General features: G+C 40.2%; 1 protein-coding gene across 3 annotated transcripts in view; it reads left to right on the top strand.

Annotated features, from left to right (window-relative positions):
- Nucleotides 1–12,585, top strand: part of cadm2a (cell adhesion molecule 2a) — a 209,173-nt gene extending 196,588 nt beyond the window's left edge. For all 3 annotated transcript variants that reach the window (XM_034200811.1, XM_034200812.1, XM_034200810.1), the window contains 2 exons: nt 5,820–5,942; nt 6,987–12,585. In XM_034200811.1, the coding sequence (XP_034056702.1) occupies nt 5,820–5,942; nt 6,987–7,105 (242 nt within the window). In that variant the 3' untranslated portion in view covers nt 7,106–12,585. The remainder of the gene's footprint in view (nt 1–5,819; nt 5,943–6,986) is intronic.
- The last annotated feature ends 13,003 nt before the right edge of the window (nt 12,586–25,588 follow it).

Below are 25,588 nucleotides of genomic sequence, written 5' to 3'. Positions count from 1 at the left end.
TAACATGAGGATTAGTGGGCAACAATTTGTCGATTACTAATGTTGTGTAGATAAAAACATTTCTACAAATAGGCCAATGTATCTTTACTGCTAATATGTCGGATTCATGTTACTGTAATGAAGTTGTTGTCATATTTAAAAAAAAAAAAAAAAATTCTAATTATTTTTCAAGCAATAGTTTTTTGGCACCCTTTTGTAACCCTAAAGACCCCCTCAGCTTCATGGTCCCCCTGTCAAAGACCAATGAATACATTTTCCATCTGCAACATTGTCGGACTTTATATGGACAATTTTTAGATATAAGTTCAAAACTGATACAGCACATCCAGAGTAACCATCATTTATTTTCCCTTCCTTGCATTCGTCTTCCTTTTTTCACACATAGTACTCCCCAAGACCTGTAAACAAACTGAAAAATCATTACAGTTCCACTTTAAATTGTGTAGCTTGTTTCTTTCGCAGACGAGTGCTGTAGTCACCCTGGGTTTAAAGTAACTACAAGATAGTGATGCATTCATGGGAGGAAGAACCAAGCTTAAAACATCTATTGAAACCCTTCAAACGATACTGCAGCATAATCTGCTTCCCAGCCATTGATCCATATGCTCAGTGTGTGGCAAACAATTGTCACTTTCCCAGTAAATCACTAAACATGATTATTTTCTGAGCTTTAAGGAGGCACTAGAAAAATATTGTTATTTGTGAAGAAACTGTAAATGTATACAATCTAGCAACCTATTTCACAGCATCCTTTCGATTCTTCTCCATAGACCAATTTCTGGCCGAGTATTCCTTTACAGGGTGTCCGCGGGGTCTTAAAAAGTATTAAAAGTTGATAAATCAATTTAGCGAAAATTAAGGCTATTAAAAAGTATTAAACGGCATTTTCCAAGGTATTAAGAAGGTCCACAGCAACGACAACATGAAACACCCTTTAATTTACTGAAACAACATGTCGGGAAACCCCCTCACAGAAGGGCAACCATGACAACCATGCTCCGGAGTCTTCTTCGCTGCTTTTGGTGTATTTTGTGGCGGCAGCAGCGCCACTTACAGGCCTGGCATATGTACTACAGCGTTTCCAGCATTTCCAGCGGTCTAGTGTGAACGGACACGTTAATGAATCGAATGCGTGTGAACGGAAGACTTTTTTGCGTTTGCGTATACGTTTTACTGTATGCGTCCTCGTGGGGCCGGGGTCTAAGCCAAACTATATCCGGTCACAGAGATCTGCTATTTTAAAGTAAGGTCAACACATATAAATATAGTCTATATTAAGAACGAGAAAAGTCTTAACATATATATCGTTTTTTGTAAACATATGACAAATGTGTGAGGGTGATGACGTCAGAGCATCGTCCTATGTGCCGGGCTTAGCCCCGGACAGCCCCAGCCCAATTCAACCCCTGGGTATTTGTGAGGGAGCTCCTATATGGCATTACCCCGCTGAAGCTCACCAAAGTTTAATATATTTCATAGTTCAAAGTTTTGTCAATTGTTTTGTTTATTGGTCAAATTCTGGTTTCTAATGGTTTCTGAGGAGTTCTACTGGAATGAAAGAGCACAGAGTACAGAAGCAACAAAGCAGCATACTGCATTAAACCTGACCTTCACAGAGAGGTTGAAGTTCATGTGGAGAGGAGGCTTCAGTAGTCTGTCTACACTCTGTTTAGTTGTGCTATCTTACAATCAATATAGTAAATGTGAGGTAAAGTGTGTCGCCAATGTAACCGGTTAGAACTCGAAGTTGCGATGAGTTCTTAAAATGTATGGAAAGGGTCTTAAAAAAGGTCTTAAAAGGTATTCAATTTGACTTCAGGATTCCTGCATATACCCTGCTTTAAGCCCCTGTCACACTGTCCCGAAATTGACACCCGATGGACACACGATAAAGGAAATGTTCAAATTCGGCTGTGATCGTAGCAACATCGGGCCATTCGTGAGGGCATCTTAAGCCATCGTATGACCGCCGGTGGAGTTTCTCAGGCTCCGGCAGCAACTTCGTGAGCGGCAACTTCGTAAGGCACTCGTGAGGGCATCTTGTCAAGTCGTGTCATCTTCGTGTTATCATCGGTGCATTCACCCTCACTCTGATCGGGGCGAATGCCCGATGGCACCGATGATAACAAGATGCCCTCACGATGGCCTTACGAAGGGCAAAATTGACACACGAATTCAACACGAAAATGAACCTTCGCAAGGTCCTTTGGCAATTTTTTGGGATGCCAAAGATTTTGCCACCGCTCACGAAGTTGCTGCCGGAGCCTGAGAAACTCCACCGGCGGTCACACGAAGGCTTAAGATCAATGGCGGCGCCAGAGATTTTCTCTAGGGGGTGCTGTGGGGTAGCTTGACGTTTCATAGAGGGTGCTCAAACATTAAGGGTTTCGCATTAATGCACCAGAGCTACAGTTGAATTTTCTACTGCAACACTCCCCACACGCACACACAGTGCACCCGCGACTGTTACAATGAAGGCTCGATAATCAGCTCACGGCATATAGGTGTAATCAGGGGTAAAGTGCTATTTTTACAAGCAGAGCTTGAATGAAACACAGAGACCCAGTGTTATGGAAATAATTGTCATAGACGCCAAGATGTGACATACAGGACAAACCTTGATGTCTGTTTACCTCCTTTAAGGACACAGGCTGCTTAGCCAATAATGTTATTGTTCCCATTCTGTGACTGGTCAATACTGGGTCACAGATGGTCTGTGTTGTGGGTACACTGGGACACTTCCTTCTCTGTATTTGTGGACTCCAAGGTGAAATCTTCGAGGTCATAAGTGTCCGACGCAAGTAGCTCAGTGTTTCCACACTGTTTAGGCTATCTTCTCAAACATGTTGATGACTCTCTGCGAAACCAGTTAAATGGGCTGGCAAGAGAGAGGCTCTCCAGAATTGACGTGGCAACTCTACCGTGAAGTCAGAACCTCTGACTCTTGGACTTGTGATGTGAATCCTCCGGCCGTAACTCCAAATAAACCATCATGTGTTTGACATCAAAGCTACTGCTCCTACCGTGTCTCCTTCCTGAGTCGGTGACTCCCACTGCATAGCTACACAGAAGTTTCCTCTACACCCAGAAGTAAGCTACTTGTACTCACAAGGCCTATTATGTGCAGAATCCCTCTCACTTTCATGTGGTTTTGATTGAGTGTCCACACGTGGACGTTTAAGGACTAAAAAACGATAAATGTTTCACTTTGCTGTTAGCAAATAATTTAGCGCTCTAGCTAACAGGAGTGTCACAAAGTAATTTAGCCTATGGGTAGGTCAAAAATCGAATGGGTGCTGGCGATTGGCCTAATCGTATCACCTGTGTTGGCTTTATGTTTTTGGTCAAATATTTGTTTGTTTCACATTTGCATTGATGTAATCAATAATTTTTCTAATTTAATAAAAATAATAATAATAATTTTCAAAAAAAAGAAAAAAAACACATATTTCTTGGGGGTGCTTAGGGGGTGCTTTGGCAATCCTGGGGGGTGCTTCAGCACCCCCTAGCTCCCCCCTGGCGCCGCCTCTGCTTAAGATGCCCTCACGAATGGCCCGATGTTGTTACGATCAGAGCTGAATTTGAACATTTCCTTTATCGTGTGTCCATCGGGTTGTTTTATTGCACAACAAAATCATGTAAACAACCCAATTTGTGTTCTGTGAAACTAAAAAGGATATAATATATTATTTTGAAGGCGAGTTGACAGAAAGTTGTTGTTGCTATGGAAACAACATGACGGAGAAAACTTAATATCTTCTACATATAAAGACGGATAAAGTAAAGAACAAAGTCTGAAGATATCAGTACAGTATCATAGTACTTTAACATAATTGTTTATGTTACTTTCGTTGCAGTTGTATGTCTTAAATGTAATGTAAATGTTGCCTTCGTGTGTGGTTCGGGGCCATCTTCCTGCGAAATTCACAATTCCATATTCGTGTGTCCATCGGGTGTCAATTTCGGGACAGTGTGACAGGGGCTTTAAAGAACTCCTATCTTTCTATTTTTAGGCATATATTATGGGTCTCAGATATATAAAATATATAAAAAAACATATCTATGATGTGTTTTGCTCACAATACCAAACAGATCATGCATTTTAGACATCCCTCATATCCCTCTATTTCAGCCCTCTTAAAGAAACGCTGATTCTGTACCCCCGTTTTAAGAGATGTGGGTACGGAGGCAAAGAGAGAGGGTTGTATTTTCTGACACTTTGTGAGTTCCCTGACACACCGGGGACACATATTTGTGTATAAAATACATCAAAAAGTGCATTTTGCGTGAAAGAAGACCTTTAAAGCAGTGAGTAGTAGCAGCATTTCAGAATTTCTCTTGGACATGACCCCCCGCATACTGCTTGTAGTTCTCTATAGGCAGACATATAGCTGTCATGGCTTGTTTGTGCCCGCACCGTGTTGCAACAGCCGTATTGAAGCGCAGCAGGAGGACAGAGAGTGTGTGTGACGGTTAAGAAACACTCACTGTCCTGACAGATGGGGTGAGGAGACACAACCATGTGTGTAACTAAACGCCTGAGTCCTCGCCCTGCTGGGCCGTGCCAGGGGAACATTCCTCTACGCTCTGCTCCACTGACCAAGCAGAACTGCAGCACAGTGAAACCATGCCGCGCACACCGCTGTGTACGAGCGTGTGTGTTGCTAAGGGTGTGTGTTTGTCCACTGGGAGCCAGTGAAGTATGACGGCCTGGTCACTCAGACCATGGAGAGTTATGGAGCGAGAGCAGGCCAGCTGTTCAATTTGGCCACATGGGCGGACACAGAAAGTAAAGGCGAATACTGAAGAGAAAGCGTCTCAGTGTAGGACGTGTGCTGTGTGTATTAACCCACCCTTCTATTACTGCTTACCGTGTCCTGACATTGACATATTTCAGCTATCATGAGCCCACATACACACACAGGGTGACAGGGTGGGTTTTCGGCATGCCCTGGCACTCGGAGGAGGATAATGAGATGAGTGCTAATTTCTCAGGTGTCATGGACTGATATGAATAATACAGGCTATTCCATTACCCATCTCCCCCACCGCTGTCACTGTCAAACTTTTTTCGTTCGCCTACAGTGGACAGCGTCAGCGTCACGTCCTCACTCTTAACTCAAATAACCTGCTAGCCAGACTTTGTGGAAAAGGGAGTTGAGGTTGAAAGAAGGAAATAAGCATTTTTCTTTTTAAATCAAGAGGAAACCTTTGATGGGTTTTTGCATGAGGCGTGAACAGGCTCGTCTTCACTCTCTCATGACTCTGCTATAATTCCACTGCTTTTCCAACAGCTGGGGACCTGTAGCGACTGCCTAACACCCAATCCATTTCCAAACAACAACCCTTCCTCGACGGGACACAGAGAAAGATTGATCTTTCCTTTTTATTTCCGCGTGATGATTTATTTACTGTGTACTATTCTTCCACCGCCGCCCTGGTTTGCATGGGGACTCCTGCAGCACAGTGTGGGTGATCCTGAATTATTCACTTCTTTTTTTCAGAGTTTCTCTTTTTTTCTTCATTTTGCAGGGCGAATGTGTGTCTGCCTATAGTCGCCCTTTGTGTCAATGTGGTGTCCGTCCCTCCTCCTCTCTCTCTCCGTGTTATTATTCTCACAAGCTCTGCTATGACTGCATGATGTGAAAGCAGAGAGGAATGACAGCAGCTCATTAGAGCAGGAACGAGCTGGAAATAATCATATTTTTTCCTCCTCTGTCTGAATTGTCTGTATTTTGCTTTCCCCCTGCCCTGAGTCCCTCACATCAACAACAGCGCCTTCATCTGCTCTCTTTGTTTCTCTCTCTGTCCCTCCTCAGATCCCAACGCCATTGGGCAGCACGGCACGGACCATGCCTTGATCGGAGGAGTGGTGGCTGTAGTCGTCTTCGTCACCCTGTGTCTAATCATTGTTCTGGGAAGATACCTGGCCAGGCATAAAGGTAAAACCACAGTGGACCAGAACTCTCAAGGCTCATGGAGCAACAGAAGCATGTCCTACTTGTCCCATTAGACATCAGAGTCCCTCCCCAAATCCCAAGTTACAAGCAACATACCAATGGAGGAAAAATAATGGAGGCTTAAGTCCTACACACAGGATGCATTAAAGGACATGTTTTTGATGCGCACATAGTGTGGTGTCCCTTGTGCATACAAATAACTCACTGGTTTATCATCCATTAAACGTGAAACAGTCATGTTATATTTGGGAGAGTAATAGGGCTATAAAAATGTATAACTGTTAACCCTTGCTCGTGATTGTTGTCAAAATGTGCACTCAGTCATAACTCTGACCTTAACACATTTAACACCTAGTTCAGTAAGACTTACAATGTCATAGGATATCATTATCTCTTTCGAAATTATGGCAAATCGTGCTTCTTATAACTCCAACAAATGAATTGTAAATATGTGACTGTACTAAGGCTCCAAATGTCCCATCTGTTTTTATACTACTCATATTATTCTGTAGGTTAAAAACTAAAATCTTAATTGCATAAAATAGTTTTCCATTTTCATAAAAACTGTACAAACATGTATTAAACAACTCACATGCAAAGTGATGTCTTTCTTTAATTACAATTGAATAAAACAATATATTTAATGTCTGGGTAATACATGTAGTAACTCTGCCAGAAAGGAAGTAGCAACAGCAAAAAATGCTGGGTTAAAAAGTAATGGTCAGTTTCCAACGCTGATGCTACTAAGTTGAGTCGTGTTTTATATAATTTATATGTCCGACTTTCAGCCTTAACTTCCATCATTCATAAATAATAAAGAATGCAAGGTTGTACTCTCAAAAGCTCAGCTGTATTTGCATTTCCTATACCCTAGCCTCTCATATTTCTTGGATGAATTATATAGCCGTTTGCTGATATTATTGATGTTGTCTTCATATGTGTTTTTTCGCCCCGGGCAGCAGACACCATGCCGGGCTGCTCAGTATTTGTTTTTCCTTGATGTAGGTTTGTTTTTCGTTTTCTCAGGAACTTACTTGACGAACGAGGCCAAAGGAGCGGACGATGCGCCCGACGCCGACACAGCCATCATCAACGCCGAGGGCAACCATGCTCACGCAGAAGAAAAGAAAGAATACTTCATTTAGACTGCAGGGGGAGCTGCTGCCTCTTTCCCTTAAGCCCTCTTTCAATCTCTGTATCTCTTTTTCTCTCTCTTCTTCTCCACGTCTGACAACTGCCGCCGCCGTATCAACAAGAAACCCGCAGGCAGTCCACAGACAAGAGAAGTTCCCTAAGTGTTTTCCTATCATTGCCTTTTGTCTATCATTTACATCGTGTCCTTTATTTCTTTATTGCTTTCTTCTTTTCTTTGGCAGCCGGTTTTCACAGGCAGCTTGCAGTCGCTGCCGAAATTATCCCGTTCTCATATTGTTCCTCACCTTTGGCGTGAATGCCTGGAAGTCTGTATATCTACCATGACTGCTTTCTTACATGAGCCCTTCTTCATCTTCTCTGCTGTTTCCCCTCTAAGCAGACACACAAACACACACTATATCCCCTTTGTTCACACACACGTCCACAAACACATGATCATATGTCACATCAACACGGTGCCTAAAAATACAGACGCCATTGAACTTCTGTCAATGCCTTCATGTATCGTCTGTCAGTAGCAATGTAAATGCTTTGTAGATGGGTTAACTGGACCGTCATTTCATTGCTTAGCTCACAGCTTCTTTGATTATGCATTGTGTCTTTTTTTATTTTACTAAAGATCTTTGCTGTTTACGCCTTATACATGTCTATCACACTGAATATGGTACGTTTAGATCCACCTCCCCCGACCCCATCCCCCTCTAAATAGACTTGTAATTAAACAGTTGACCCTTGTAAGATAAGAAGAAGGTTTTGTGTAACACTGTAGCAAGCTTTGTCAGATAAGTGTATCATATCATTTTCATTATTAGGGTAGGGGTTATAAGGGTAGTGTTGTATTGTTGAGAGCAGAGAATAAACACAAATGCTACATGAAGCATTCCATTAATTAAACTCAATCAAGTGTATAAAACCATTTGCTAAATCTGCTGTCCCTATGTACTTTTCTCTGTATATTCCTGCACTGTCCAGGCTGCAGTTTAGCGGCACACCAACACCTTCAAGGTCCTCTTGACAGCTTACAGTAGTTTGTGATTCATATAAAGGGTTCAGGTGTACAGAAGGAATACATCTCCTCTCTCTAAAAGCTGTATAAATTGTATTGAAATGAGTTTAGCTTTTCACTTTGAATGATTTGGTTTGTGTTTATGTCACCATTTATTCATTTTAATACTTAAGGACCCCGTGAAATGTAAGATGAACCATGAGAAGTTAATAAAATAAGTTAGGAGGAAATGCGTTTTGTAGTGTTACATCAGTTTTCTTCCCCCCTGTTAATAATGTATTTATCATGGTTACCTCTTTTAAGCTTGAGGTACAGACAGCTTTCAACAAGGTTTTCTACACACATTCCTGTGTTGGCTCAAAAATAAGCCTCGATATTATTTTATACAAATAGTGATAACCTCAGTTTGACTTAAACCATATTTTCTGTATTTGTATCTCAATTGAACTATTTAGTTCAACTGTATATATCACCAACATGGCAGAAACTCTCCCCATTATACTGCATAACTGCTCTTCTTGTTTCCATGTTGTTGGAGTCACTCTCCATGACCTGCGCTTCGATTTCCATTTCATGGGGTCTTCAAGCAAAAAAAGAGGAGAAAAAAAGAAAATAGTGTGTGAGTGCTGGGTCATAGATCTGCAGGGGGCTCCTTTCCAAAAACTAAAAACTGAAGATAAATAGAGAAGCACAAAATGTCTGAATGAGAAACTGTGTTCCCTTGCTAACAACTGGATTGCCTTGGGAATGTTTCTTCTGTTCAAATGGGCAGTGGAGAGATGCTGAGGCTGTCTTTGATTCAATTCTGGAGAAAGATGAATCAGTGCATTTTTTTGAAACTGTAAGGTAAATCATGTTTTTATATAAAAAAAGGAAATGTTTTTAATATTTTTGTTTTAAATGGTTCTAAGCTCCCTGCTGTGTATTGTGAACGCTAAAATGTGGTTGATTGTGAAAATTGCTGTTAAATTCTGGATTCCTTCAAATTTGTATATTAGCCACCCTATCTATTTACTTTTCTTTTCATTTTTATCAGTGCATAATACTTATTGGAACAATTTTAAACAAATGTATTTTGTTTTGGCACAAGGCATGTATATAATGTGTGAAAACTAAACTTTGGTTATACACATTAGCATGTTTTTGTTTGGTTCTTTTATCATATTTAATTTATTTAAACTGAAGTTATTTGAGAGAGAACCGCAATGAAAGTATGTTTGTAACTTCATTTTGGAGAGTCGTGGCTTCTTGTGATTGTGGTGCTAAAATTCGAAAGGATTTGATGTTGTAAAAAATGTGGTTAGCAAAAATGTCAAAGCTGAACAGAAATGAAGAAATGGCCCAACTGCCGTCTCCAAATCCCTAAAGTTCAAATTAGAGTTGAAACGCTTTCAAAGAAACGTTACCTTCAAGCTGGAGGCTGAAAAAGTTTCCCACACAAACGAAACATATCCTTGGAGACAACTTCTGTTTCTTTTCATATATCCCTGCCAGTCGTCTTTCATCAGATTGAACACATTTGGCTGATTTAGTTTCCCATGAAAGACGGATAAACACTGTGGCCTCTGGAACTGAAACTTAAACGCAAGGCACTCATCTACTAAAAGGGAGCAAATTATTACCAAGGGCAATAAAATACTGGGCCCAGCTGTCTCCAATTCGATGGCCAATTTACAACATTATGCAAATAAGGTCAGCAAGTAAGGTCTTTCTCTATGTGTAGGACTCGAGCTGCTGGAGTGAATCACAAGTTGGGAATCATTAAACATGTCACCACTGATGTAGAATTTAGGTTGCATATTACATTTTAATGATTTGATTTTAATGATTTGTTATTTAAAAATGCAAAATCTTAGCCACAGTTGCCACATTGAATCATTTCAGTGCACTTGAATCAATATTGAACTATTTACAGGTTTGACTTCAGCCTCACCACATTATCCTTCTGCACTAAAGCGTTCTTAAAAACCTTCTGTATCACATGTGTGTATAGGTACATTTATCACAATAGTGTTATGTCTTTTTTTTACTTTTTTATCTCTTGTTCTTTTCATTGTGTCTTAAATCAATGACGGTGTCAATCAAATGTTCTGTTGTTTCATCCATCTTAGAAATAAGAGAGTGGTTGAATGGATTTGTTGATTCTGAAGTCAGATGAACAGGCTGTTTTATATGAAATGAACACTCACAAATAACCGGGTCTGACGTGACGAGTTGGTGTTTAGAACTGAAACAGGTGCCATTTACTGAATTATGCACTCTGACTCATTTGATGGATATTTCTTAGTAATTGGTGAAATGTGTCTGTTTTTTCCTTTCTGAAAACCACATGTAAATATTTGTTTTGAGGTGAAAGTAATGCGCTGATTAGTTTCAAATCACTTTTCATGATAGTTAGACAGAACCTGAATCTTTTTTTAATTTGTTATTCTAGCAGCCTGGCACATACCATCATGCACTATTTTAAACTAGCTGTGTTACATCTTTTGGTTGGTCATTAGTCCAATACATTTTTTTGTTGTCGGTTGAAACTAAGCTTTAAACTTTTTGCCTCCTTGCTTTCCAACATACTGTATATGCGTTTGGTTAATGTCCGGCAAATGATGGGCCTCTAATTTCATCCTGGCGGCATACAGTTATAGCGCTAATCGCGGTGCAATGTTCTTCAGGCACTGAAGTAGCACTATGGAGCACTAATTATAGACTGGCTTCTGTTTGGTTAAATTTCCCAGCTCCAAACGAAGCCACTTTGTTTGTCTGAAGGTGGGAGTGGTGCAGCTGAGATGACTTGTTAATGCAGATCAGGAAGTGCAATACTGGCAGTCATTTCGGCATGAAATTGCACACAGTTTCGTGAACAATTTTCACGTGAGTGGTTGCACAAAAAAAGACCTGTACACAATCATGAAAATATCTCTCATGTAGGCTGAATTGTAGTCATATGTGTGTGTTCCACCTGTGTAGGGCAACACTGTTAACAGTAATGCTAGCAATATATTAAGCTACAAGTTACTGTCGATGGGGACTAAGTTCAGTTATAATTCAAATAACATTATATCAGAGGGTTTCAGTGTATCCTGAAACTTACATTTTACATTGAAAAGGAACATCAGAACATCCTTGGCTGCATATTTCGGGAGCTGTTTTATTGTGCCTTGCACCTCCAATTTGTTATTCTGCCCTCCTCCTGCCTGTCTGCTTCTTTTAATGAGGGATGAGACGAGCTGATGTGATTGGTTATTATTGAAGCTTGTCCAAACTCCACCTACTGATACTGCATGATGTATTCATCCTGCTACATCCTTTACACACACTGCACTGCCCCAGAAGAGCCTCTCTGGTCACAAAGTGCTGCAGTCAGTTGGGGCAGACACACACGTGAATTCTCGTCTAAGTTAGCGCAAGCAATTGTCTCCAGTTTCGGGAAATTAGAGGCCCATATCAAGTAAAATAACCACTTTGGATCCCTCACCTAAAAGGGATGTATAAGAAAGGAATGGCCACTTTGAGTCATAATCTGTCTGAAATACTGTACTGGTTGAAATCTTGTTTTAAATAATGGTTTTGATGGTCTTGGTCTCCACAGAAGTGTTGATAGCATGGCATGTTTCGGTCCAGCGCTATCGCTCCTGCTCTGACGCAGTTTGGCTTCAGCGCACTTCTTTGTCCCTCTGCACTGTTGACACTAAAACCAATCAGCTTAATCTCCATATCATCACAAAGATGACAAAACATGTGACACAATCACGTGTCAAGATTTGATTTTATTATATCTCTTTTTCTTTTTTTTTGCATCTCAGGAAAATATTTCATTTAGAGAGATTATTTTTGAGTTGTTTGTTTTCTGTCTTAAAATGGGGACTTGTGAGCACTGATCACTCTGCTCGTCCCTGAATGCCGACACCATGTATTTGTTGAGTTTAAGATTATCGCAATGTTAATAAAACTATTCAGTGATTCTTCAGTAATTGTCATCTTGCTATCATTGGGATATTAGACTTAAGAGACATTGTTTTATATGATCACTGACTTGAAATACTGACATTTAGAAATATGCTGCAAATAATCACGAGTTTTCAAGAATGATAGAAGTTGTGTTGATACGCAATGTTACCTGAATTTAGCTTATGCTATGTAAGCAGTTCAATGCTTTTGCTCTATTTCATAATGTTTCCTTGTAGCAACACGCATCTTTCTGTATATCAGTACTTAGATGAAACAAGTTGTAACGCACTATCACTCACAAAATACAAAATATCCACAGTAGAGATCAGGATTCGAGTTAGACACATGTACCTTGGCGAACTAATGGGTTTCTTATCAAGCTGTACTGAGGGCTTGATTTGATATTTAGCACCGTAATGAAGGTGTTTTTTCCCCATTGTCTGTGGGATTTATTATATTTAATTTAGAGGTTCGTTCTCATGTATGAAATGAAAATTGTTGAATAAATAGTTGCCAAAACATCTGTATAAGTCTATTCTTTTAATCCTCTTTTTCTTTCGAATGGAGAGAGAAGCTCTGATGTGTTTTGAAAGCTTATGAATCGCTCTCATGCACAGACATCCGCTCACAAAACACAAGCAACTCCATGCACCGACACATGTTCATGATTTTATATCAACAAGAATAATTCATCTTGTATTTTAGCCTCCCCATCTGCATGCTGTGGTGGTGTTATTCTGTTCAGTTTGTGGAGTCTTTCTACCGACAGAGCACTACTTCTCCATTTTAATTTACAAGGCTGTATTACTCAGCTCTACCTTTGATATACATTATAAATTATTGACAACAAATTCCAGTCAATCAGGAACGGATATTGTATGAAAAGTACTTTTTTTTTAGGCATTCATCCTACTTTGGAAGGTGCAAATCTCATTTCGGCAAACATTTCAGGGCTTTGTGGACTTAATCCATGACAAACTGGAGTTGAGACCAGGAGGCGGAGTCGCAGTCTTACACGCCTCTCTGCGCTCTCTCCTAGGCAGTCATCCATAGGAATCCCGAACCCAATAAAATACCCAATATTAACGGTGTGTGTGTCTGCCCAAGGACAAGTTAAGGTAAAACCTAATAGAGGTGTCATACATAATAACCTAATAAAAGTAAATGTAACAACTACTACAGTGCAACAAAACAGGAAGATTAAATGTGGTCTCTTAAACATAAGATCTCTAGCATCTAAAGCAATATTGGTAAATGATTTAATATCAGATTATAATATTGATATATGCTGTCTCACTGAAACTTGGTTGAGACATGAAGAATATGTCAGCATAAATGAGGCCACTCCACCCAGCCATATCAATACTCATATTGCCCGAGGCACGGGCCGAGGAGGTGGAGTTGCAGCAATCTTTGACTCAAGTTTACTTATCAATACTAAACCAAAATTAAATTATACCTCCTTTGAAAGTCTCGTTTTTAGTCTTACGCATCCGACCTGGAAAACTTTGCAGCCAATCGTATTTGTTACAGTGTACCGTGCACCAGGTCCTTATTCAGAATTCTTATCTGAATTCTCTGAGTTTTTATCAACTTTGGTTCTTAAAACAGATAAAGTAATTATCGTAGGTGACTTTAATATTCATGTTGACGATGATAAAAATAGCCTTACTGTTGCATTTAACTCTATATTAGATTCTGTTGGTTTTTGTCAGAGTGTAAATAAACCAACCCACTGCTATAATCACACTCTCGACCTTGTTCTGACTTATGGTATTGAAATTGAGCAACTATTAGTCGAACCGCATAATCCTGCTTTATCCGACCATTTCTTAGTAACTTTTGAAGTACTGTTACGAGACTACAAAGCATTAGTCAAAAGCTCCTGCAGCAGAAACCTATCTGTTAGTGCTATAGCCAAATTTAAGGAAGAGATTCCACCAATACTTAACTCGATAGCATGTCTGCATGTAGGGGAGGAAACTTATACAAAATGTACACCACCCCAAATTGTTCATGTTGTTGATAGTGCTACAGATGCGCTGCGAATAAAATTAGACTCTGTTGCTCCTTTGAAAAAGAAGAAAATAAAACAACATAGATTAGCTCCATGACATAATGCCGAAACCCGCAAAATAAAGCAAAAGTCGAGACAACTTGAAAGGATATGGCGTTCCACTAAACTTGAAGAATCTCGTTTAATTTGGCATATTACTCTCAATGAATATAAGAAAGCACTGCGTAAAGCGAGAGCAGCCTACTACTCTTCATTAATAGATGAGAATAAGCATAATGCAAGATTTCTTTTCAGCACTGTAGCCAGGCTGTAGCCTTCTATTCCCATAGCACTCAGTAGTAATGATTTTATGTGCTTTTTTAACGATAAAATTGTTACTCTTAGAAACAAAATTAATGACCTCTTGCCTTTGACCAGTATAGTGTTATCAACGGCTCCGGAAGCGTGAGTTCTAATATTACACTAGATAGTAAACTAGAATGCTTTTCAGCCATAAACCTTGAACAATTAAATTCAATGATTCTCTCTTCTAAACCATCAACGTGTATGTTAGACCCAATTCCAACTAAGCTGTTGAAGGAAGTTTTTCCATTAATTAGCACTTCTTTATTAAATATTATGAATATGTCTTTATTATCAGGCTATGTTCCACAATCATTCAAAGTAGCAGTGATAAAACCGCTTCTTAAAAAGCACAACCTCGATCCAGAGGTTTTAGCCAATTATAGACCTATTTCCAATCTTCCGTTCCTCTCAAAAATTCTTGAGAAAGCAGTCGCAAAACAGCTGTGTGATTACTTAAAAAACAATGATTTATTTGAAGATGTTCAGTCTGGCTTTAGAACACATCATAGCACAGAGACAGCTCTGGTTAAAGTCACAAATGACATTCTAATAGCCTCTGACAAGGGACTTGTCTCTATTCTTGTTTTGCTCGATCTCAGTGCTGCATTTGATACTATCGACCATGATATCTTATTGCAAAGACTAGAGCACTTAGTTGGCATACAGGGAACTGCTTTAGGCTGGTTTAGGTCCTATCTATCTGAACGCTCTCAATTTGTACGTGTCAATGATTAATCTTCCACGCAAACCAAAGTTAGCCATGGAGTGCCACAGGGCTCAGTGCTCGGACCTATTTTGTTCACATTATATATGCTTCCGTTAGGCAATATTATAAGGAATCATTCTGTAAACTATATTTATCAATCAAGCCTGATGAAATTAATCATCTAAATAAAATTCAAGACTGCCTCAAGGACTTAAAAACGTGGATGACCTTAAACTTTTTGATGTTAAACACGACCAAAAAAGTGATTGTACTTGGCCGGAAGAATCTACGAAACAAATTATCTAAAGATATACTAACTATGGATGGCATTAATTTGGCCTCCAGTGAGACTGTAAGGAATCTTGGTGTTATATTTGATCAGGATTTAACCTTTAACGCCCACATAAAATCAATTTCAAGGACCGCCTACTTCCATCAACGTAACATTGCAAAAATCAGGCATATCTTGCCTCAAAACGATGCAGAGAAACTAGTCCATGCATTTGTTACTTCAAGGCTGGATTATTGTAACTCTTTATTATCAGGGTGTACCAAGAAGTCAGTCAAGTCGCTTCAGCTGATTCAAAATGCTGCAGCTCGTGTACTAACCAGAGTTAGGAAAAGGGACCACATGACTCCTGTTCTGGCTGCCTTACACTGGCTCCCTATAGAACACAGGATAGAATTTAAAATTCTTCTTCTCACCTACAAAGCCCTTAATGGGCAGGCGCCATCTTACCTTAAAGAACTCATTATACCCTACTGTCCTACTAGGGCATTGCGTTCCAAGAATGCAGGGTTGTTGGTTGTTCCTAGAGTCTCTAAAAGTACAATGGGAGCCAGAGCCTTTTCTTATCAAGCTCCACATTTGTGGAATCAGCTTCCAGTTTGTGTTCGGGCGGGAGACATCCTATCCGTTTTTAAGAGTGCGCTTAAGACCTTCCTTTTTGATAAAGCTTATAGTTAGGGCTGATTAGATTCAGCCCCTAGTTTTGCTGATATAGGCTTAGTTTGTCGGGGGACATCTTACTTCTTCCTTCTCTCTGTCTATACCTGTGTACTCTCATGTTCCGATTAACCCAGCTTCCCCAAATGTCTTTCTTTTTGGTGTCTATATACGCCGGGATCCGGAGTCATGGATGATCCTGCGCTCCTGTGTCCTGCATCGCGAGCCCTGGATCTTGAGTCGTGGCTGTGGTCCTGGATCATAGGTCCTGGATGGATATCCTCGTGGATTCATCTTCCTATTATACACACAAGCATTTCCAAACATTTGGACTACCTATGTTGCAAATGTATTATCTTTTCAATTTACACATGGCATCTATTGCACGTCTGTCCGTCCTGGGAGAGGGATCCCTCCTCTGTTGCTCTCCCTGAGGTTTCTCCCATTTTTCCCTTTAAAACTGTGGGTTTTCTTCGGAAGTTTTTCTTTGTACGATGTGAGGGTCTAAGGACAGAGGGGTGTCGTATTGTCATACTGATATTTTTGTACAAATTGTGAAGTCCACTGAGACAAATGTAACATTTGTGATATTGGGCTATATAAATAAACATTGATTGATTGATTTTTGTAAATAGGGAAAAACTGTGATTTATTTGGATAGAAATCCCTCATTCATATCCACAATGATTTACTTAACCCAATCCTAAACACAACATACGTATACTCAAATGTAAGCCACGGTGCTATGGTATATTGTAAGTGTTAATATCTCCCTTAAAATTTCAAAATGAATCACAGTTCATCTCTTAAACTGAAGCCCATCGTATTATGTTGCAATACAATAATCTTCACCTTGCTGTAAAATGAAATCCCCTTTCTTATTTAAAACTGCCTTTATTTTCTTGGCATAGATTCAACAAGGTGCTGGAGACATTTCTCAGATATTTTGGTCTGCATTGAAATGATAGCGTCATTCATTTGTTGCAGATTTTCGGGCTTCACATCCATGTTAAGAATCTCCCCTTCCTCCAAACCCCAAAGATGCTCTGTCTATTGGATTGAGATCTGGTGAATGTTGTGGCCATTTGAGTACATGTTCAAGAAACCACTTTGAGAAGATTTCGACATGGCGTATTATTATCCTGCTGATAGTAGCCGTTAGAAGATGGGTACACTGAGGTCATAAAGGGATGGACATGGTCAGCACAATACATGGCGTTAAAACAATTCTCAATTGTTTCTAAAAGGCCCAAAGTGTGTCAAAAATAAATCTCTCCAACACAAATACACCAATACCCGTAGCCTTAACTGTTGACATTTCAGGATGGATGCTTTTACATGCTTTTATGTTGTTTACGGCAAATTCTAACCCATTTATCTGAATGTTGCAGCAGAATTGGAGTTTCATCAGAACAGGCAACGCTTGTCCAATCTTCTTGTCCAATTTTGGAGATTCAGGCCGCACCAACATGTGGTATTCTGCTGCTGTAGTAGCCAATCTGATTCAAGGTGTGACATTCAGAGATGCTCTGCATACCTTTGAGTTAGTGTTTTCTTTCTGTCAGCTCAAACTTGTCTGGCCACTTTCCACTTGCCAAATGTTCTATTTTTTTGTGATCCCTAGTGTGGTTTCACATGTTGATATTTGCTTTAATAAGCCATTGTAGAGTTGTACCTTAAAACACGTTTATGTATTTAGTTTTAAAGCCACGAGTGATAAGTCAGATTCAGGGAATTAGCTGGAGATATGGCTCTCTGGTGGTTTTAAGTAGACAAATATTTACATATTGAACATGTGACTTCAATAAGTTCTGCTCCAACAGCATCTAGATAGTGAAGTATGTGCATAAAGGTGTGAGGAAAGATAGCATAAAAAGTAATATGAGAATATGGATAGGAAGAGACTGAGAGGATGTAAATGAGCCGGATAGACAGGAGGGAGAGGTATATTTTTCAGTAAGTCAGACGAGGATGACTGAGAGGGGAATTAGGTAATGGCAATAAGACGTCATGTTAGACTGAAGAAAGCTGCTGCAATCAGCCCACCTGTCAGGAATAACTACAGCCTGGAGAGGGTTGCATTTCTGCAGCGGAGGTGTGATTCTTCTGCTGATGAAAAGTGAGGGGTCAGTGAAAAACTCAATTACCACTCAATCAATCAGAGCAAGGTTCTGAACTGGGACAGAGAAGTTGAGGAAGACCAGACAGAAATAGCTTTTCATGCCAAATGTTGTCTTGCATGATTGATTTTTCTCAACCGTCCTCGATGTCAAGCCCTTTTTGCATTCCCCAAAGCAAACGATGTTCCAACTTTCCCAATTTGCTGAAAGTTTTTCGTTTGTAGTATTTTCTATAATAATAACAGCACAGATGGAGGAGACAGGTGGGATGACAGGCAACAATGGATTTGAAGCCATGCAGTGAATGAATAGCATGCAACAGCCACTGAGCTGTCACGAAAACCCAACCCAACACTGTATATTTGTATGGCAATATTTAACATTGTCAGAATGATGCTTCATGCACAATCACGCCACGGGTATAATGTTAAAGTGAATGTTAGTTATATCCTGTGACCATATTACCCCCCAAAAAGCATGTTTTTTTTTCATTTAAACACACTCATCTCTTCAGTACGGCAACAGTTGGATACTTTAAAGTCATTATTGAGAAACACAAAAGCGTAAAAGTTAGAGTGGAGACTTTATTCAAGCACAACTTTTCAGGACACATTTTTCTATTCTTGCTATGGATTATTTTATTATCTGTGACCATTTCTGATTTGATTTGTCAATACGTTTCTTAGTGAAAGGTGAAAAATGTTGTTTTAATCAATTTTCTAAGCCTTCATTCTGTTTTGTTTTTACAAAAGGAAACCACTGATTGTTTTTGTCTCCAATATATAATCAATGACCTCAAATGTGTCTGGATACACAATTATTTGCTGATGAGGCTAATTTAACCAAAGTCCCAGAGCAAAAACAGGATAGAACAAATTGACATTGACTTGAAGAAAGATGAGGAAATAATCTGAGCAATTCATGCTGCTTGTTTAAAAATGGCTACTTGGTCTCCACCAGTGAAATGACAAGGGAATAAAGCAGGATGGGGAGAAAGGGGGAATATTGATTGATGTATTCATTTAGGTTTGTCAGTGCAAGACTGTTTCAGAATGAAATATAGTCCACCTCTTGGCCAAGCAACACATTGACAAGTCAAACATGTTCTCATGCTGTATGACATGCTGTGATTAAAGGTAATAAAATAAGCCCTTAAATCAGTCAACAGTCCAGACACCTCAGGTTTTCATATTAAAGTAATAACATCAATTTGCTTGGTCGATAAAACACTTTCCTGTCCCTTGGTGAAACTTTAGGAGAGAAAGAAGAGAACACTGTAGATAAGAAAGCAGCAATTAGAAAGAAGGACGCTGATGGATGTGCTGGGAGAAACTGAGAGAACTGATACAGTATGTATCTATTTTGAAGGTTGCTGCACAAAGGGCTGTTTAAGATGAATGGTGCACCTTTCACACACACACGCAGACACACACACAAAAACTCTCGTTAAGTGTCACTTTCTGAATGTGCCGAGATTCACACCTGCCCAGTGCTGTCAGTCTGCCAGCTGTGAGAGCTGCACCTGCCTCGAAGGTATCAGCCGCTCCATATGCAAATACCTTTCTCTTCTTTATGATGTGGATTCACATGCCCACATCTCTGCTTGCTTCCTTTTTAGAGCTTCAGTAAGAGCCTCTTCTTTCCATCCCTCCATCAATCCAAATCTTTCCCTCAATCGCTTCCCTCCATTATATCCCCTGCCCCTTCACATGGGCCTCATAACTCATCTTCATTTCCCTCTTCATCTCTCCTCAGCAGTGGCCACATCTTCGTTTACTCTGCAGGACGATTCACTTTGGGGGATTTACAGCAGTGATGTTAGTCGCCTTTGATGTTCTGTAATTGTGCTGACCATGTGTATCAACAACCACACACACACACGCACACGCACACACACACACACACACACACACACACACACACACACACACACACACACACACACACACACACACACACACACACACACACACTGACCTGTCTGCTGTGCTTCAAGATGCCATCACAGAGAATTTGTGCAGAAAATAAGCTTTGATGTCTACAAGCTTTACTTTGAAGGAATGTTCTCTACATGAGTCCATGGACACTGAGAACCTCAAACAACACCTCTTTGACTTTTCTGAAGTTCAGGCCAAAGACCAGAGGTGATAACGCAGGTGACCTCCGGTTAAGACTTTTTGTCCTGTGTCAGGGAAACACGCAGTGAATATAGACAACTTTCATGTGTGGTGAAAACAAAAATAAAATCCAGGCAAACATTCGTTTTAAGAGAAAGTGCTTCATCTCTGTGCAGGTGTGATGCCATGTGTCACTGTGCCTCAAATGGTTGGGCTAAGGGGAACATTTTCTTACAATTGTGTTACATTTAACTGGTCTAAGAGCCCACTAAAAAGATAAGATATACTATATGATTTGACACTATAAGATTTGATGCTGGAGAAAGGGAGAACACAAAAAGTAACCCCTTAACATAAGGATAGAAGGGTCAGGCAGGCTTTTTCACCAAGAATGGCAATGGCCTTCCAAAGTGTCAAGACATATAGTATATTTAAAAACATGGCAGTGCAACATATAGGGTCCCATTGATAGCTATTGGCTATTAGCTATTGATGATTGATATATTTCTACTCATAGTCACTAACCAGAGGTGGGGACTCGAGTCACATGACTTGACTCGAGTCGCATATTTTTTGACTTGAGACTTGCTTGACTAACATCAGGGCCGTATTCATGGAGTCAACATTGGGGGGGACCAAAAATTCAATAAAAATGTGAATACTAATTTCCTGCCATTCTAAAAGAAAATACATAAAACATCACTAACACATTGGATACTTTAAAACCTGTTAAACCCCATGCCCCCGCCCGTGGGGGCAAAACACAATAGTCACAAAACTGTGTCTCAGGCATGGGAGTAGGAAGCATCCTCAATGTGGGTGGGACAATTTGACGGGGGATGTGGGCGGGCGGGGGACCTAAACTCCTCTAGGGGGGTCCGGGGGCATGCTCCCCCGGGAAGATTTTTTGTTTTAATGTTGAAGTTAAAAGCATCAATCTGGTGCACTTTGAGAGCAACATTAGGGACTAAATCTATGGATACATCTCAACAACACCCATGTGAAACAGAACTGAATAGATTTACTTTTTCTTTATGCATATTTTACAAATCACTCCCTTTTTAAACTATAGTATGAGTTGGAATGATGTCATACCTGTTATTCTGTTATTCTCTTATTTTATACTATAATGATCATATAAAGGTGTGCCTTGGAAATACTTGTTTTGCATCAATCTTGATACAGGGTACTTATTATATGTTATAGTTTGGATTCCTAAAGCTTTTAGTCTACTATCCCATCATTCAAGGGTGGTTTTCACAATAAGTAATGGTTTATTTTTTGCACGGACAGTATCATTATACATTTTTTTACTATGTTCAATCTGAATTTACTTTAAAAACATCTATATTGATTCTGACTTTTTCTACATCCAACTCACAGGTTTATCATTGCTTTGAGAAAAAAGATGATTCATTTAACCATTTTTAGAAGTGAAGATATAGTCAATTGTTCTGGGAATGTCATTTTCAAACCTGAGACCTGAAAAACAGGCTTGGGGCTTAACTGATTAAAATGTTTTACCATAATGTCTAATCGTGCTTTGTATTACATCGCCCTATTTTATCTAGTTTAGCTTTTCTTGTTTTGTTGTTTGTAATGGCAGAGATTAGGGATGAATAAAGTACAACTATAACCATAATCACATTAAAGCATTTCAATCCATAGAAAGGTCTGTGCCGCGCAATTTCAGTAGAAACAGGAACACTTTATTGCCCTTTTGTTTTACAGCCACGACTCGCACTAGCTGCTTGCCGCTCATTCAAAATCAAAAAGACCCCCAACTTCCTCCCAGACACCCGCCCAAAAAGCCCAACCCTCAAGTAAAGGACCCAAAAGCCTTTTTGCGCTTATCGTTGGCACTGATAAAAGACTGGCATATTCCTTCAAGGTCCAGTCTGTCCAGTTTCTTCTGGTGCAAATGACATATGGCCACATTATTCAGCCTCGTTTGACTCATCGATGATGTCTTAAGCCTCCTCAGGGCACTAAAACTCCTCTCAGCCTCTGCAGAAGAGGCAGGGACGACCAACAGAAGCCTTACTAAAGCTTCCACCTGACCGAAGAGACCTCTCACCTCTGGCACCATTTCCCGAATAATGCTAGCATTAACATCTGAGCTTGAGCTCCATGTCACCAGCGCACACTCTCCCTGTCTGGTCGCCATGCTCACATTCTCTCTCTCTCTCTCTTTACTCTGAACACACCAGAGTGAACATGGAAGAAATATCAGTAAACTATTGACTAGAAAGACTGTTGATACACATTATACATATGGGGGGACACAGGAGTCTGTACATTAACATTAGACTGCTATGTTGTCATTATTCTGTCTTAACCATCAATATAGCTCCTTTCTGACTTACCTCCATGTCACCAGCGCACACTCTCCCTGTCTGGTCGCCATGCTCACATTCTCTCTCTCCCTCTCTCTCTTTACTCTGAACACACTAGAGTGAACATGGAAGAAATATTATCACCTCTGCAGCTCATCCAGAATGCAGCGGCTCGTCTGGTTTTCAACCTTCCTAAATTCTCCCACACCACTCCGCTCCTCCGCTCCCTTCACTGGCTTCCGGTAACTGCTAGAATCCTCTTCAAGACACTGGTACTTGCGTACCGTGCTGCGAATGGATCTGGCCCTTCCTACATCCAGGACATGGTTAAACCGTACACCCCAGCGCGTGCACTACGCTCTGCATCAGCCAAACGACTCGTTGCGCCCTCGCTGCGAGGGGGACCCAAGTTCCCATCGGCGAAAACACGTGGGTTTGCTATCCTGGCTCCAAGATGGTGGAATGAGCTCCCCATTGACATCAGGACGGCAGATAGCTTGCACATCTTCCGGCGCAAACTGAAAACTCATCTCTTTCGACTCCACTTCGAGCGTTAGAACGATTAATGAAGCACTTTTATACTAATAAAGGACTGGATTACCTAAAGCCAGTTGAGTAGCACTTGAAATGTTTGGCTCTATGAAACCTGATATACTTATATGATTCTGTTTTCTTCAAGGTTGTGTCTTCCTGGTCGAATGTACTTATTGTAAGTCGCTTTGGACAAAAGCGTCAGCTAAATGCAATGTAATGTAATGTAATGTAATGTAATATCAGTAAACAAGCTATCTGACTGGTAACAATACTCACTTTCTCACTGCTCTTAACTTACTTTTTTTCTTTTCTGAGGCTGCCCAAAAAACTGTCTAATGTCACTGCCACCCTTCCTCTTGCTCATGCTTACAGTTTGACCTCGGCGATCTGCAGATGCTGATGTGATGAATACGGGTCAGCAGCGCTGGATATAAGGTAATTAAACATGTTTATTAGCAATTCTGAGCGTTCTAAACCCAGCACAAGCTATGATGCACACTGCAACCCTCCTGCGTGTGAGTATCTTTTAAATGCTTCTGACGATTATGAAATACTATTTCATAATAATTGTTGAGTATTTATTATTTAATTAATTCTGGCACCTTTGGTATTCCATAGTTGTCACACATCACAGTTTTAAATCTTTCCACACCCTACAAATTACAAAATAAAATAGAAATAATCCACATGAATACATATCTATTGGATTACATCCAAAACGACACCGTCATTTTCCACATAGCTGACACTAGCCCGCCAAACCCTGGCTAACAACTGAAACCAGCTAGCCCACAGCTAGTTAGCTACTATTCCTGAAAAGTTCGGTTTTAACATCAGAACTACAAGTTACTTACACAAAGAAGCTAAACCGGAGGGTTCATTAACATTACCATTACGAAATAAAATAATATAGATTACTTTAGGGCTAACTAGAAAAGATACCAGAACTGATGGAGGGCAAATTAAAACATGACTGACCTGCTTGGAGCATCAAGCTAACTGAAGGTGGACTCAGACGTGCAACAGTGAAATACACCCCAAAATAAGGAACCAATTTACATATGAAAAGAAATATCATTTTGGTGAAGTTCACAATAACAGAAAATATAGATTTTCAAGTATACAAATAACCAAAATAAAGAAGTTATAGAATAGCAATTTTATTTTAATTAAAAAATCAAAAAATTAAAAAATTAAATATTTGGTGCTATTTATTGGGGGGACATTTTGAGTGTATCTGAATATTGGGGGGGATGTGTCCATTCTGTTCTAATACATCCTAACCGGACATTTAAGACATACCAAGTCTACAGATATAAAGTTAGTAACAGAGATGGGGGGGGAAGCTGTCCATTGTACTACAGGTTGAGATTTGTACCATTACCGGGGCCAGTTTTGCAATGCTCTCCCCCGAAGGTGCTCTTTAAGAGAGGTTTTGAAGGTAAGTATAGTTTTACTTTCCTTTACAGTTGTGGGAAGAGCGTTCCACCTTGATGTGGCATAATTGCGAAACGTGTATTCCCCTTGTTGTGTGCCAAATATGGGTTTCACATGATTTGTGGAGCTCCCTCTGGTGTTATGATCATGGTATTCCTTGACCTTTGGGAAGAATTTTGACATGTACATGGGTACCATAGAGGTGTAGTGGATCTTGTAGACCAGGCCCATTGCAAGTAGCTGTACTCTGTCGTCTACTCTAAGCCATCCTAGGTTGTCAAAGTGGGCAGAGGTGAGGTGGGTTCTTGATGAAAGGTCAAGCAGTAGTCTGACCAGTTTATTTTGCGATGTTTGAAGTTTTATTTTTAGCGCCTTGGAGGTGCTATGGTACCATGACGTGCAAGCATAGTCATAGTACCCTTGAATGAGTGCTCCTGCCAGAGTTTTCAGGGTGTTTTTGTTTACCAGAGAGGAGATCCGGTATAGGAATCTAGTTCTTTGATTTACTTTTTTTATTACATTGGATGCCATTTTGTCACAGGAGAGGTTTGCCTCAAGAATAGATCCTAGGTATGTAATTTCCTTCTTACTTGTGACAATAATGTCACCCACTGCAACTGAGAAGTCGTCGGATTTGCTGAGATTATGTTTCGAACCGAAGAGAATGGACTCTGTTTTACCCAGGTGTAATGATAATTTATTATCGGCGAGCCAGGTGCAGATTCTGCCGAGCTCGGAGCTGAGGGTTTTTTCAACCTGCAATCTGCTCCTGTCAGAGACCAGCAGGGCTAAGTCGTCCGCGAACAGGAACAAGTTGCAGTCACATGCTGATGACATGTCATTTGCATAAATTAGGAACAGTAACGGACCTAATATGCTTCCTTGTGGAACACCACAGCTCACTGGGAGGGGGGGGGACAGAGTACCATTTACCTCCACCATCTGTTCTCTCCCCTCCAGGTAG

This window comes from Gymnodraco acuticeps, unplaced genomic scaffold (genome assembly GCF_902827175.1).
Source record: "Gymnodraco acuticeps unplaced genomic scaffold, fGymAcu1.1, whole genome shotgun sequence".
Taxonomy (NCBI): domain Eukaryota; kingdom Metazoa; phylum Chordata; class Actinopteri; order Perciformes; family Bathydraconidae; genus Gymnodraco; species Gymnodraco acuticeps.
The sequence above is the reverse complement of the archived record's forward strand: the minus strand, read 5'-3'. Positions and strand labels throughout refer to the sequence as shown.